The sequence below is a fragment of the Leptosomus discolor genome, chromosome 8 (assembly GCF_034619465.1).
Source record: "Leptosomus discolor isolate bLepDis1 chromosome 8, bLepDis1.hap2, whole genome shotgun sequence".
Taxonomy (NCBI): Eukaryota; Metazoa; Chordata; class Aves; order Leptosomiformes; family Leptosomidae; genus Leptosomus; species Leptosomus discolor.
This window is the reverse complement of record NC_141398.1, coordinates 51,506,553-51,521,069: the sequence shown is the minus strand read 5'-3', so window position 1 is coordinate 51,521,069 and position 14,517 is coordinate 51,506,553. Positions and strand designations below refer to the sequence as shown.

The 14,517-nt window shown below is 40.1% G+C and overlaps 1 protein-coding gene across 1 annotated transcript; it reads left to right on the top strand.

Moving 5' to 3' along the window:
* The first annotated feature begins 4,674 nt into the window (after positions 1-4,674).
* CA7 (carbonic anhydrase 7) lies at positions 4,675-13,784 on the top strand. Its single transcript, XM_009957270.2, has 7 exons — positions 4,675-4,714; positions 6,756-6,953; positions 9,413-9,531; positions 11,196-11,291; positions 11,531-11,593; positions 13,220-13,375; positions 13,662-13,784. The coding sequence occupies exons 1-7, from the start codon at positions 4,675-4,677 to the stop codon at positions 13,782-13,784; spliced, it is 795 nt and encodes a 264-aa protein (XP_009955572.1).
* Positions 13,785-14,517: the final 733 nt, after the last annotated feature.

The window sequence follows — 14,517 nt, the reverse complement described above, 5'->3', positions numbered from 1 at the left end:
TCCTCCTAGAGAAACTGATGCATCACGGTCTAGACAAGTGGTCCATGCAGTGGGTCGGGAGTTGGCTGACAGGCCACGCCCAGAGGGTAGTGGTAAGCAGCTCTTTTTCAAACTGGAAACCTGTCACAAGTCTGGTCCCTCAGGGATTGATACTGGGCCAAATGCTGTTTAATATCTTCATAAGTGACCTGGATGATGGGATCAAGTGTACCCTGATGAAGTTTGCTGATGATACCAAACTGAGTGGGGAAGTGGACACTGGAGGAAGACCTGGACGGCCTGGAAGAGTGGGCTAACAAGAACCTTATGAAGTTCAACCAGGACAAGTGTAAGGTCTTGCACCTGGGAAAACATAATCTAGGAGTGCAGCACAGGCTGGGATCTACCTGGCTGCAGACCAGCTCTGTGGAAGCATTCCTGGGGGTCGTGGTGGACAACAAGCTCACCATGAGTGAACAGTGTGCTGCAGCAGCAAAGCAACCCAACAGGGTGCTGGTTGCATCAACAAGGGCAACACCAGCATAGACAGAGAAGTCATTATCCCACTCTGCTCAGCGCTTGTCAGGCTGCACCTGGAATAAAGTGTTCAGTTTTGGTCCCTGCTATACAAAAAAGGGGTGGGCAGGCTGGAGAGGGTCTAGAGAAGGGCCACAAAGATGATCAAAGCACTGAGAAGCCTGCTGTGTGAGGAAAGGCTGAGAGAACTGGGTTGTTCAGCCTTGAGAAAAGAAGGCTTAGGGCAGACCTTATCACCGTGTTCCAGTATTTAAAGGGTGGCTACAAAGAAGATGGAGACTCCCCTTTTAGAAGGAGTAACACAGAAAAGATGAGGGGTAATGAGTACAAGTTACCCCTGGGGAGATTCCGATTGGACACAAGAGGAAAATTTTTCACAATGGGAAGTCAGCCATTGGAATAATCTCCCCAGGGAAGTGGTGGGTTCCCCAGCATGGGACGCTTTTAAGATTCAGCTGGACAGGCTGCTGGGCCCTCTTGCCTAGACCGTGTTTTTGCCGAGAAAGGTTGGACCAGATGATCCTTGAGGCCCCTCCCAACCGGGTGTTCTATGATTCTATGATAATTCTATGATCTGCATTCAGAAGAATCAGGTTAGATATATTTTGCAGTGATGGTGTATGTTTTACAATTATTTCTATTTTGTACTGAGAGAACAAAATCTGAAATTTGTGGCATCTATGTATTTCTGTTATGAAAATCCTTCCGTATAGGATCAATATAGGTTGTGCTGTGAAACTGTACAAAAATAGAGAAAATCTTTCATGTCTTTAAAACTTTCAGCCAGTGTCTCTGGCGCTAAATTTCAGCAACAAAAGAGAGGTCCTAGAATGGTTCCAGCTGATTTGTTAGCCCATAAAAGGGTATTCTGTTATCCTTTTAATCTGCTTCTCTTCAGTAAATTTAATTTGCTATATATCTGCTGAAGTATACAACAGTGCAACTATAATTTATTGTTTTATACCTTGCAGGTGACATTGTAATAAAATATACTGCTTCCTCTTTTGTTTTCCCATATACAGTATCTCCCCCAAAGTTCATTTTTCTCAGGCTTTGTGTTTGCTCTGTCCCAGTAAATCCTTGCTTCAGTTGAAATTTCAGTGACTGTTGCAATATTTGTAGGGATGTTCTGTTCACTGAAATCAAAAGTCTCGTTCTGTTCTTGTTATCTGCTACAATTACACAGTTTCAACTGGACAAACGATAAATTATAAGAATTATTATTTCAGACTTGGTTCCAAAATGTAATCCTCATTTCTGGTGTAAAGCAGCCAAGTGTGTATAGCTTTAAAATTCAAAGACAAGTAATAATAAAAAAAGGCATGTGAAGGCTGGGAAACTCCTAGGCAGCCAGGTACGCAGTTCCTCTTTTCTGCCTCACTTTCCCAAGAATGTCCCAAATAAATTTCTTCTTTCCTCTTGGCCCTCTTGGCCCATATTTCATTCAAGTTTTTTCTCTAGCAAAAATGTCTCTTAATTTTATGCATGTCCTTATGGTAATTTTCTTCCCAGTACCTTCTTTACTTAAGGACAAACACAAACACTGACCCCAGGCCCTTTATGCCAGGAAGAGATTCCCAGTAAATAAATGTTGAGTTCTTTCTCTGAGAAATCTCATGAATCTCACGATGTAGCTGTGGGAGAAGGATTACCATTTTCAGCTCCTGAAGTTACACTGGGTGCATGAGAATCTCAATACACAGTCATCATGTTTTTGCGTTTGCAAAGAAAAACTTGAGAATATAAAATTTGAAATTTCTGTTGTCAATCAACAAGTGTAGGTAGTCACTTTTGAAACGAAATATTAAAAAATGAAAAATAAATCTGGAATTATTCTGCTTTTTAGTTTTCAGTGTTGGCAGTACATCCTCCTGTTTATATTTACCGTGTGAAATATTTTTGTGCAGTTTCTGGGCTCATTATAAATTATTTTAACGCAGACATAAAGAGCAGATGTCACGTTGGTATAACTCCCATGTGGAAACTGCAAGCATTAGTAATGCAATGTAAGAAGAGAGATGAGCTGCCTGGATAAACAAGATACTCTTTCAAGAACCTGAGGTGTAGGCAAGCTCTGGAGTGATGAATGTTTTAACATTTAATCTGCTCCTACCTATCGTACTTCAAAGGCTCTAGAATGAGCAGCCTGTACCCAAACTGACTGTATTTCTGCCATATTTTTGTTAATAGGCAATGACACATCAGACACACTCATCTGCATTAAATAAAGAAGGCACATGACACCTCATTCAAATGTATGTCGCCATTATTAAGGATGCTCAGCAAAGATAATTGCCAAGTTACTTAAGCAAATACACTTAGAGTGCCATTCAGCTCTTCACCTTGGAACCAAATAACTATTCTTTCGTTTCACGTCTCCTAAAATGCAGCTCTGCCCCTCCACAGTGATGCAGTAATATAGACCAAAAGCATCAGCCTCAAGTGGTGCAGTCTCTTGTGCGAATACCTCCCAATGACTCCAGATCTGTACCACAGACACAATTTGCCTTAGAGATTCAAAAATCCGAATTCCTCAAACCTGCAAAGCTTAATATGTTCAACTTCTGTTTGGCATTCCAATCTTACTTGGAGCTTTCTAACCGTAATGGTTAGTTCTTATGTAGCAATTTTAATAAAAGAAGCTCAAATTAGCTCATAAGGATATATATATTCTATATATAGCAATGGGAAAACTGAAGCGTTTGTTATTTCAGTATCACAACATAGTGACAGGTTCAGAAGAAGAACCCATGTATTTGTCCTCGGCTGCTGCTCTGTTCACTCATCCCTACTGTCAAAGAAGAATAAAACTGGACGTATGAAGACTGAGGAAGACAGGATTATTCTTTAAGGCAGCTTGAAATGTTTTGCTGTACTGGATGGAACTACATCTTCCTGTCATTCACTGCTAAGCAGACACTTTTGAGATGTAGTCAAAGCCCACGAGAAATTTGTGGAAATCACGAGTACTTCACTTTTAGCTCAGCATTGGAGAAATCTACCCTTTACGCACCTACCACTCTCAAAGGTTTTATAGCTGGATCCTATGGAAAGCTCCTGAAAAAGGAAAATAATTCTTACAAGGCAGTACCACACATGGAAGTTGCATAAAATGATTTCATTGATTTTTTCTTCCATTTTCTTGATTGCATAATAGAAGAATCCCTATTTCTGTATGCTATTATCTTTGTGAAAATCAATATGTTTATAAAATGTAGCCTTAACAGATGGCATTTCCTCAGATCTAACAAAATTACTACCAAGGAGCCATTGTTCTTACCACAAAGATGTCTTAAGCCATTTTACATCTGCAGATTTGGTGTCTTATTGTAGCCTCTTCATGGGTTTAGCAGGGCGCAGGCAACTACTAGACCATACCAGATGACTGAGGCTTCACAGATCAGGTCCTTTTTCTAGGGTCTGCTGTGTTCTTTTCCCTAATAACCACACTTTTATTTTTGTCTTTTTAGAAAGTTTCTTTAGAGTCACAAAGGGGAAAAAAAAAATCAGATTGCCAATTTATCCTTAATTGCTGTGATTTTTACCTTGTTTTAAAGTAGCACAAGTAACTTTTTCTGAGATGAGAATGTTCTCCATCTCATCTAAGCACTGATTCTGAAATTTTAATTACAAATCAGGTGGAAGTGTCATTCATTTTTTGCAGCTGGAAAGACTGTTTAAGAAAAGAGAGGCAGTAACTAGATGATGTTTCCCCCTGCAGAACATAAAAGTGAGAAGGGCAGTTCCCGTCACGATCTGCACACGTTGTTGTGCCCTGATGCTCAGAGCAGATCATGGCTCTTGTTTCCTTGTGGTGTAGAGTGGGAAAATACTACTCCTTTTTCCTAAATTTGATCCCCGTGCCACCTGGACTGTCTCGGTTCCTCTCTAAGTCCTGGCACTTCAGTTATCTGTTTTACATTTTCCTTCTCCCGTGCTGAATTAGCGAATAGAGGGAGCAGGAGCAGGAGCGGGAGCAGGAGCAGAAAAGTTGGGAGCAGGGGGAAGGCGGGTGCTTTCCCTGTCCTGCAGGAATTGCTTTGGTTGCTCTGTATCTTTAAGGGGCTGACCCTACCTCACGGTGAGCCGCTATAAAGGCAGGTAAGCAGCAGTGCCCCGAGCAGAGCTGAGAGCAGAGCAGGGTGCAGCTCCCCTATAATGACTGGCCACCGCAGTTGGGGATATGGGCAGGATGACGGTAGGTGATAGCATTTCCGTGCGGCATCTCTCTGTCTTCCCCCACTCGTTTTCTTTCTAGAACTGGTGCCTGAGCCCTGCAGATCTGCCTGCATTTCGATGTCTGCAAGCTTCAAGTATATACAGCAGGTAATGAATTACTTTATTGATAATAAATAGCACCCAGAAAGTGTCACCGAAAGATGCACAAACTTACACCTGCTGCCTTTCATTGCTGTGATTGATGTTCCTAGGCTGAGGGAAGCAGTACTGAGTGGGGTTTTTTCAGGCTGCAGATATTACAGATGGGTCCCTTTCCAAAAAGCTGTTATGAAAAGGATTAACTGCATATGCCTTTCCAAAAGCAATTCTTTTAAGTAGAGAAGATTTAGTAGAGCAGTAATAGATCTTCTGATCTTGTGCAGTTGCTGAAATGTGATATCCAGGCTTCTATAGAAGTGAATTAAATAAGGTATATGTTACATGTTTCTAGAATATTGATAAACTGTACAAATTGGTATTGGAGATCTCTTACAGAACAACTCGTGCTTTCTGATTTGACAGTTTTTAATTTAGCTGTCTTCCTTTGCTTCCCACCTCCAAGAATGTGTGTCACCAGAGTTAGAGGATATGTGAAGCTACTGAAAGGTTCTTACGATAGTGTTTCATAGCACCTGTAACCTTTACAGAGAAGGATGGATGAGTGACTGATCTTGTCCAATAAGACAGTCTTTTGCATAACTTTCTGGAGTCCCTTTCTTTTGATGACAATTATTTTAGCTGCTAAGTGTCCACAAGGCTCTTTTGCATAACCTTCAGGAGCCAGTCTCTGTCTTAACAGCAATTATTTTAGTTCCTGTGAGTACAAGAGCAAGTTTGAATGCTAAATGAAGCTGGTTAGTGCTAGTAGACAGTGTTATGTGTTTGGGCATATAGGCATGATATAGTATATAGTAATAGTAATAAAGCCATGTATAGTCTTACAAAGCTTGTAAGAGACAAATCACATTGCCTAAGCTTGTGTAACAGCATTTAAATCCTAAATCTGCTTTATAGGCAGGCTGAGAAAATATATTATTTTCTAAGATTAGCTTTTCAGAAAATGCTGAAGACAAATAAGAGTATAATAGATCACTGTTTTTGTTATATAAACTCAAGCAGGGTAATACCTGTGCTGCTTGATTTAAAAAGTTTCCACTTGTGAAAGTATGTGAGAATGCTACTGTTAAAAATATGCTTCTTGGGAATCTGAAAGCAAGATTATTACTGTTAATGCTTGATGAACATAAGCAATAGAAGAATTTTTATTGCTTCTTGCACTACCATGCTGAAGTAGAAAAAGTTGTAAGAGTAAGAAATTCTTTGATACAGATAAGGTTTTGTTATCTCAAACAGCATAAGAATGTTCCAGCTCTGGCAGTGAAGAGCTGTGTTATTAAATTGGTCTTCCTCCCCACTCTATTTGGGTCAGAAATCCAGAAATGTTAATTATCACACTGTACCCTTCACTGAGGGTAGAGGGATGCCATAATGGGCATGAGTGAAGAATGAAGCTTCTCAAAGATTTGCTGCAGTCATAAAATGGTTTTAAAAATAACTGCAGAGTCAGTAGCTAAGAGATTGACTCATCTGCATCTAATTTGAATCACTGGAGCTTTTACACTGTCTTTCCCAGGAAGAATTAAATGCTGTTTTTTTGGGGGAGTGTATGTGTGCATGCAAGTGTGTTTACACCTGCACCCACCTTGGAAGGTTTTCAGATACCTTTGCAATGTAATTACAAACTCCACAGAAAATTAGTGGCACATGTAACTGAAGATACAGCTGTCTATTGATCTGCTGTGATTTCCTCAGTGTTTTGTACAAATCCCCCACCTTGTTGCAGCCTGTTTGTGCTATTAAAACCACACCAGCTTAGAATTTAAGTGAACTTCTCAGATGCCAAACTTTTAAGTAACTCCTGCTCAGCAAGCTTTACTTCAAGGCTCATGAAAACATGTAATGATTATTTTGTGTATAGTAGGAAGAAAATAATGGTACTTTCCTTTTTTTTTTCTTTGAAGGACCTTCAGAGTGGCACAAATTTTATCCTATTGCCCAAGGAAACCGACAGTCGCCTATTGATATAGTTTCTGCAAGAGCTGTTTATGACCCTAATCTGAAGCCACTTATTATCTCCTATGAATCATGTACATCTCTCAACATCTCCAACAATGGCCATTCAGTTATGGTTGAGTTTGAAGACACTGATGACAAGACAGGTGAGACAAACACACAGCCAATTAACTTGGAATACCATTTTGTGACTTAGTGAGGGAAACAATTAAGTACATCCTGTATAGTATATTTTATATGATGTATAATTTCAGTTTAGAGCAAGGCATATGACCAGAGTGGCTGACATTTCTTGAGCCTGACATTTGTCTGAATTTCTCTAGCAATGCAATATTGCACAGCAGGGTAGTTTCTCTGCATTAGGAAAAGCTCTTGCATCTGAAAAATCAGAAGTTTGTTCCCACTGTTTTCTTTTTAAGTGGGGATTGTCAGTTTGCTAGGCAGGGAGTCCATGCATTCCTAGACCACATCCAGCATGCAGAGTAGGTATGCACACTGCTGCCGGTTCTGTCTGGCTCACTGCCCACTTCCCTTCCACAGGGGTAGGGAAGAGAAGAGGATTAGCAGAGATCAGGTCATACAGCATAGTCATAACCATAGTCACTACACTAAGTTGTGGCTGGACCAATCACTGTTACTTTGCATTATTTTCTTCTTCCCTCCCTGCTTCATAGCAGTTGGGTTTCTTCAGAAATCATAAAATTTTCAGGTAATTTTGAGTTGGTAGCATCTTGTTAGACAATCTGCAGTTGTACATTATTCTTGTCTCTTAGCTCTTGGCAGAGAATATAAATGCTCTAAGTCATTGACTACTTCTGTTAATTCTACTTCCATGGTAGACCTTGCTTTTACATCTGGGGGGTAGCAAAGAGCATTCAAATGGGCAGTATAAAGTAGCTGATAAATGGGAAGAGTGCATGTCAAAAAGACACACTAAACAGTTTTTAATCCTATCAGCTGATTTTTGTCTTCCATTTGGGTGTGTTTTATTGATTCTAGCTAAATAGGATATCCTAGATATTTCTGTGAAGTGACTTGTCTGCTGGTAACCCTTTGAAATAAGGGCTGGGGTTTAAAATTCCAGCCACTTTGTCTTAAAATTTCTCTTCTGGAATGAATCTAAGAAACTGCCCGACTGAATGGTCAGGTTTTCAAGCATCTTCACTGAATCTGAAAGGAAGATTGGATGTGCGTTTGCCAAAAATATTACTACACAGATCGATTAAGCATGTCACCCTACAAAGAGAATTTGTAAAATACATCTGGATGTATTATCTGAGCTTGCTAACTACTTTCATGCAATTCTAAGCTGAACTATATCTACACAAGTGAACTCTATCCAACATTAGAAGTTTAAGAACATCATCTATTAATCTGCATTTAGAGGTACAGACTCAGAGCACATGCAGGAATGAAGACCTCCACCCTTTCTACACTAAGCATGTGCCTTGTTTTAATAACACACTCAAGGAAGAAGACTGCTAGAAGTGGAAAACGTGGTTTAAAGTGTTTAGTTGTGTTGAAATATAGTGACTCACAGCTCTGCATAAATGGCACAAGAGAATTTAGGCAGTAGCCATCATAGCTAGATTTCTTAAAATAATATTTGAGATAGGTGATGCATTCCATTGCAAAGTTCAGAAAAACATATTACGAGATATTTATGTTCCTAATTAATGCTAAAACCTTTGCTTTGGCAAGGCCAGTTTACTGCATAAGTCAGCTGGAACTATTCACATGTGGTAGCACTTTGTAAGCCCCAGCTTTAATTTTTTCATATAAAATGTTATGGACTGCACTGAGGTATATAAGTGCTTTACAGATACTAAATGTAGTTTTAATTTTCTTAATATAAGACTTTGATTAGGTTTTCATGTCTAGGAAAAATTTATTTGATATAGTGTCATATAAAATTACAGGAGGTTTACTGATGCTATTAGTGTCTCTTACAGGTAGCATCTTAAACAGTCTTCTGTTAAGTGTCATTTCTACATGATGTATGAAGTTTCTCTGTAGCATGTCCTCACCTTTATAGAGTGATTTGAGATTCTGAATGGTGTCATGTAAAGTACAAGCCATTGCATTACTCCTTTTATGGGATCAGGTATTTAAAGGAAACGGCATACAGAATATCCACTGAAAGTAAGGACACTCTAAAGAGGAAACACTTAGCTGAATGGTCTACCTGATACTCAAGGTATCTACACTATTTTGCACAAAATGTCAAGTAGCACTGTCAAATATTTAGGTATGTGTTTCAAACTGCAATTTATTTTTTAATATTCAACTTGGATTTATTGTGTTTAACAGGAAAGTCATAACCATAACAATGGCTACCACATCGTCATGTCTCATACTCCTTCAAAAAAGCTACAAAACTCTGTACAAGTAGCCACTCTATGCTTTCAATTTAAATTTTTACATTAATTCAGATCCTTTCTATTAAGAAATCCAACCCTTCTAAATGTCTTGTTGATGCATCTCTTTCATATTGGCAACTGGGAGATGCATCATTGTACCAACAGTGTTCAGTTTTTACCAACAGGAAGCTAAAAAAGCCAGAATGCTTAAGCTTTTTCCTCTTTTTTTTTTTTTTTTTGCCTAGCAATCAGTGGTGGTCCCTTTGAGAATCCATTTCGGCTAAAACAGTTCCACTTTCACTGGGGTACAAAGCACAGCCAGGGATCGGAGCATACAATTGATGGCAAACCTTTTCCCTGTGAGGTAATGATGTGTTTTTACAGATGGGATTAATTCATGCAAATGCTGTTGACAAATGACTTCACCTGCAATGGGGACTGGATATCCCTTAGGATTCTGATTGGTTACTCACCATGATTAGGTCAGCACAGACTTTAATGAGAATGAAACAACCATGCTGGTGCTATCCATAGCTTAGAAATGGCTTCATCTGGGGACTCTTGAGAAAGTCTTGCAAAGATAGGCAGGCCTATCCCTATACAATCTATCCGAAATACTAGAGAAGTCTACCAGTGAGTACTGGAGCATAGTGCTTCATGGAATGAAGGCCTATACCTGGGAGGTTTTGCCACAGGTTAATGCCTGATTTATTTCAAATTACAGCTGTGTGGTGGGTTGACCCTGGCTGGATACCAGGTGCCCGCCAAAGCCCCTCTACAACTCCCTTCCTCAACTGGAGGAGGGAGAGAAAATATTAACAAAAGGCTTGTGGATCAAGATAAGACAAGGAGATCACTCATCAGTTGCTGTCATAGGCAAAACAGACTCGACTTGGGAGGAATTTAATTTATTACGAATCAAATCAGAGTAGGATAATGAGAAATAAATATAAATCTTAAACATACCTGCACCCTAACCTTCCCTTCTTTCCAGGCTTAACTTTATTCCTGATTTTTCTACCTCGTCCCTGCCAGCAGCACAGGGGACACAGAATAGGGGTTGTGGTCAGTTCATCACTCCTTGTTTCTGCTGCTCCTTCCTCCTCAGGGAAAGGACTCCTCATACTCTTCCCCTGCTCCAGCATGGGAGACAGTCCTCCATGAACTTCTCCAATGTGAGTCCTTCCCATGGGCTACAGTTCTTCATGGACTGCTCCAGCATAGTTCTCTTCCACAGGTTGCAGTCCTTCAGGAACTGACTGTTCCAGTGTGGGTCTCCTGCAGGGTCACAAGTCCCAACAGCAAACCTGCTCCAGTGTGGGCTTGTCTCTCTCATGGGTCCACAGGTCCTGCCAGGAGCCTGTTCCAGCATGCGCTTCCCATGGGGTCACAGCCCCCTTTGGGCATCCACCTGCTCTGGTGTGGGGTCCTCCACGGGCTGCAGGTGGATATCTGCTCCACCATTAACCTCCATGGGCTGCAGGGGGCCAGCCTGCCTCACCATGATCTTCACCATGGGCTGCAGGGGAATGGCTGCTCTGGTGCCTGGAGCACTTCCTCCTCCTTTGCTGACCTTGGCATCTGCAGGGTTGTTTCTCTCACATACTGTCACTCCTCTCTGGCTGCAGTTGCACAGTTGTTTTTTTTTCTTCCTTAAGTGTGTTATCACAGAAGTGCTACCACCGCCACTGATGGGCTTGGCCTTAGGCAGCGGTGGGTCCATCTTGGAGCTGGCTGGCGTTGGCTCTCTCAGACACAGGGGAAGCTTCTAGCAGCTTCTCACAGAAGCCACCCCTGTAGCACCCTGCTACCAAAACCTTGCCATGCCAACCCAATACAGGCTGATGTAAAGAAATTGTTTAGTGTCTGTCCATGCTTATGGACTGGTCCAAAAGATTGAACTTGCTCATCTTTCAAAAGATGCTTTTGAAGCAAAACCTACATTCTGTTATGAACGACTTACTATCTGTTAATGTGAGACAACCTATGTTCATGGCTTCTCTCACTATTTGTTATTTCTCTTTAAAGCTCCACTTAGTTCACTGGAATGCTAGAAAATATGCGACATTTGGAGAAGCAGCAGCAGCTCCAGATGGCTTGGCAGTAGTTGGTGTTTTCTTGGAGGTAAGAATCACAAAAATAGCATGTTTACATGATGAAAAGCATTATGCTGTCAAGTGTTTGAGAACCAAGCCACATATTTAAGTGCTTAAGGAATACAGATGACTTATTGGAAGCAGTAACTCATGGCAAATTGCTGTTAAACTTACTTCAGTGGCAATGTTGAGATTCAAATAAGAAAACAACACCTATTCAAAGCATAATTATCATTCTTATTTAACCTGTCTATTCCATTATTTTAGATTGGGAAAGAACATGCCAATATGAACAGACTCACTGATGCTTTGTACATGGTAAAATTTAAAGTAAGTCTTAAGTACTTGAAATTTGTTTCTGGGATATCCTTTAAAAATCAAGCTCATCTACATGTTTGAGACAAAAATGGAAAATCATCCACCACAAATCATCTTGTTGTTGGAACATCACTATAATTGTATTCTCCTCTTCCCCTCTGACATTCATCTTATTTAGAATAGAATCATAGAACAGTTTGGGTTGGAAGGGACTTCAAAAATAATCTAGTTCCACACCCCTGCCGTGGGCAGGGACACCTTCCACTAGACCAGGTTGCTCTAAGCCCCATCCAGCCTGGCCTTGAGCACTGCCAGAGAGGGGGCAGCCACAGCTTCTCTGGGCAGCCTGTGCCAGTGTCTTACCACTCTTTTTTGCCCAATCTCAGGTGCCTCCCAAGGCTATGCTGACCCCATGGGTCATTTGGAGATTCTACCTTTTCCAGAACATCTAAAATCAAAAGCTCCACGACCCTTCAGGCTCAGCTCTTACACTCAGCAGAATAATACTTTTCCATTGATCCTAGCCTGGAACAAGTCAAAGCTGGCTGTTTATCTTCTGCTGCAAAGCTCTGTCAGGGATCAATCTTAATGAAGTCCTGAGCTAGTCTAATCTTAGAGCGATACCTGAAGGTGGTCTTTAACCAGATGTATCTGAGAGCTTTGCAGAAGGCTGGTACCTACTGCACTTTCTCAAGTACAGACTGATTAGACAACTACAAATGTTATCCTTTATGGATTTACATGAGGTTAATGCATTCTATAACATGCAATAAGTTCCAATATGCAAAATAAACTATATCTAATACTTGAGTGGGCATATTTTCTCAGCCCTCTGTATATCCTTGTGAAAGACAAGAAATGAAGGCAGTTACACAGCAACATGTTGACTGCAGACACACTAAAAATTACTTTCAGTGATTTCTTCTACCTGCAGGAAAAAATAGTTTTCCCTGAGTTGTAGTGATGGAAAGTCTGCAAGTTTGCCACTGAGGATAAGCTGCTCATTCTGTTCCTTATAAGCAATTTTGCAAACAATTGGACAGTGCTTTCTGAGTGACTACATACCTTTCAGATACTCCTACAGGCAGAAAAATCTTGCCCTAGACTGTGGTAGTTAAGGTAATCACTACTTGGGCAGCACCTCCTTCTGTTTCTACTAATCTTTTGGTTAATCTACCTTCCTCTAATTTTAGACTTGAACATTTGATTTTTGAAACCAATATTTGCCCTAGCAGACAATGACTGTTTGGGGCCCAGTTTTCCGTAGTTTAAATTTTCTACTGAAATAGATGGGAAGCATAGGAAATAGCAAGTAATGAGACAAGGAGTTCTGCCTTGATATTGTCTATAGCTCACACTGAACACCATATACAAAATACACTTTTTTTAGACCTTTTGTGACAGGAGCTGAACTTCGGTAGAGGCAATGGGGCAAGAACTTGAAGTCCAGTAAGGCAGCAGCAAGCATACTTGCCATACTACTCTTGGATAACAGTTGTTATAAGGCAACAAAACCTTTATAGATTTTTCCTTTCCCCTACTTTTTTAATATTACTTTAGCATTTTTCTTGCAAAAAGTTTTTTAAACCTGCACTTAAAAGTAAAAAGATAAATTTCCAGTATCAATCTTTTTTCCAGGGAACAAAAGCTCAATTTAGAAGCTTCAACCCCAAATGTCTCCTGCCTTTAAGTCTAGATTATTGGACATACCTTGGGTCTTTGACAACACCACCCCTTAATGAGAGTGTAACATGGATAGTACTGAAAGAACCTATCAGAATTTCTGAGAAACAGGTAAACTTTTGATACTCTCTCAGTTCCTATAGGATTCAACACTGGATAAACAGGCAGTGACTGTTTTGTTTTGCAATGGAGCTAAAAGACCATTAGCCTGTGAATAATCAGCCTGTTCAATAATCAGGGCTTCTGTTTTTTCCTGTTAATACTCTCTAGGATCTTTGCTTGAACTAGTTCTATTAACAGATTAAAATGTACTGAATACTTTCCCTTGGTCTTTTTTTAAAGAATATTAATACCGATTGCCCTCTTAAGCAGTAAATTATTTCACCTGAATTTACAGCTGGAGAAATTCCGCATGCTCCTCTTCACCAGTGAGGAAGACCAGAGGATCCAAATGGTGAATAATTTTCGCCCCCCTCAGCCTCTTAAGGGGAGAGTAGTTCGAGCTTCCTTCAAGGCCTGAAGAAAACTGATAATGGCCATGAGATATCCAAGAGCTTCCACATCTCTGATACTATAAACAGAAATTCTTGTTTTCAGGTCACTCATGGAGCACATGAGTGCCATTTCCAAGAACACTCTACGTGGAGGGGGACAATCTTCTGATTTTATATTGTATTTGAATTGCTCCTTCTTTTGAGAAATAGTATCTTTTTACCCAGGAATTTTTAATATAAGGGATAGTGAGTAAACTAGAGTGTTCTCCAAGACCTGAAACTCTAAAAATGAAGATTAAATTAGAATCCCACTTAATATAAAATGGGAAATTATGTAGTGATCTACTAGTACTGATGGCCACAACTTCTAATTGTCTCATTTAATATATAATGAAACAGTAGTCAAGAATTTTGGATAAATTAGACTTAAATTTTCCTTACTGATCTCGTTAGCATTTGCTAAGCTCTGTCCAATTTAAAGATTGCTTTCACTGTATTTTTGCTGTCTGACACATACCGTGCACGTGAGCAGCACTAGAAAAACGTTCTTTACTCACCTCAAGTAGGCACTGGTATGGAAACTCATATTTTGAAGCTACTGTTCCAAGATGCTATTTTATAACTAATTAAAAATTACAATGTAAATGCTGCATTTAAAAGCAGGCCATTTTACTGCACAGTGTGGTTTAGACATTTGCTTTTTTAGCCCATGCAGCATATGTAACTGTAACGCCCTTGTCAGTTTTGTTGAAAAGAATA

What these genes read in the sequence shown, in the direction of transcription:
- CA7 (XM_009957270.2), top strand. Translation starts at nt 4,675, where the DNA reads ATGACTGGCCACCGCAGTTGGGGATATGGGCAGGATGACG. An exon ending in GCAAACCTTTTCCCTGTGAG is followed by an intron (nt 9,532 to 11,195) that starts GTAATGATGTGT and finishes TTCTCTTTAAAG; the next exon opens with CTCCACTTAGTTCACTGGAA. An exon ending in TAGTTGGTGTTTTCTTGGAG is followed by an intron (nt 11,292 to 11,530) that starts GTAAGAATCACA and finishes CCATTATTTTAG; the next exon opens with ATTGGGAAAGAACATGCCAA.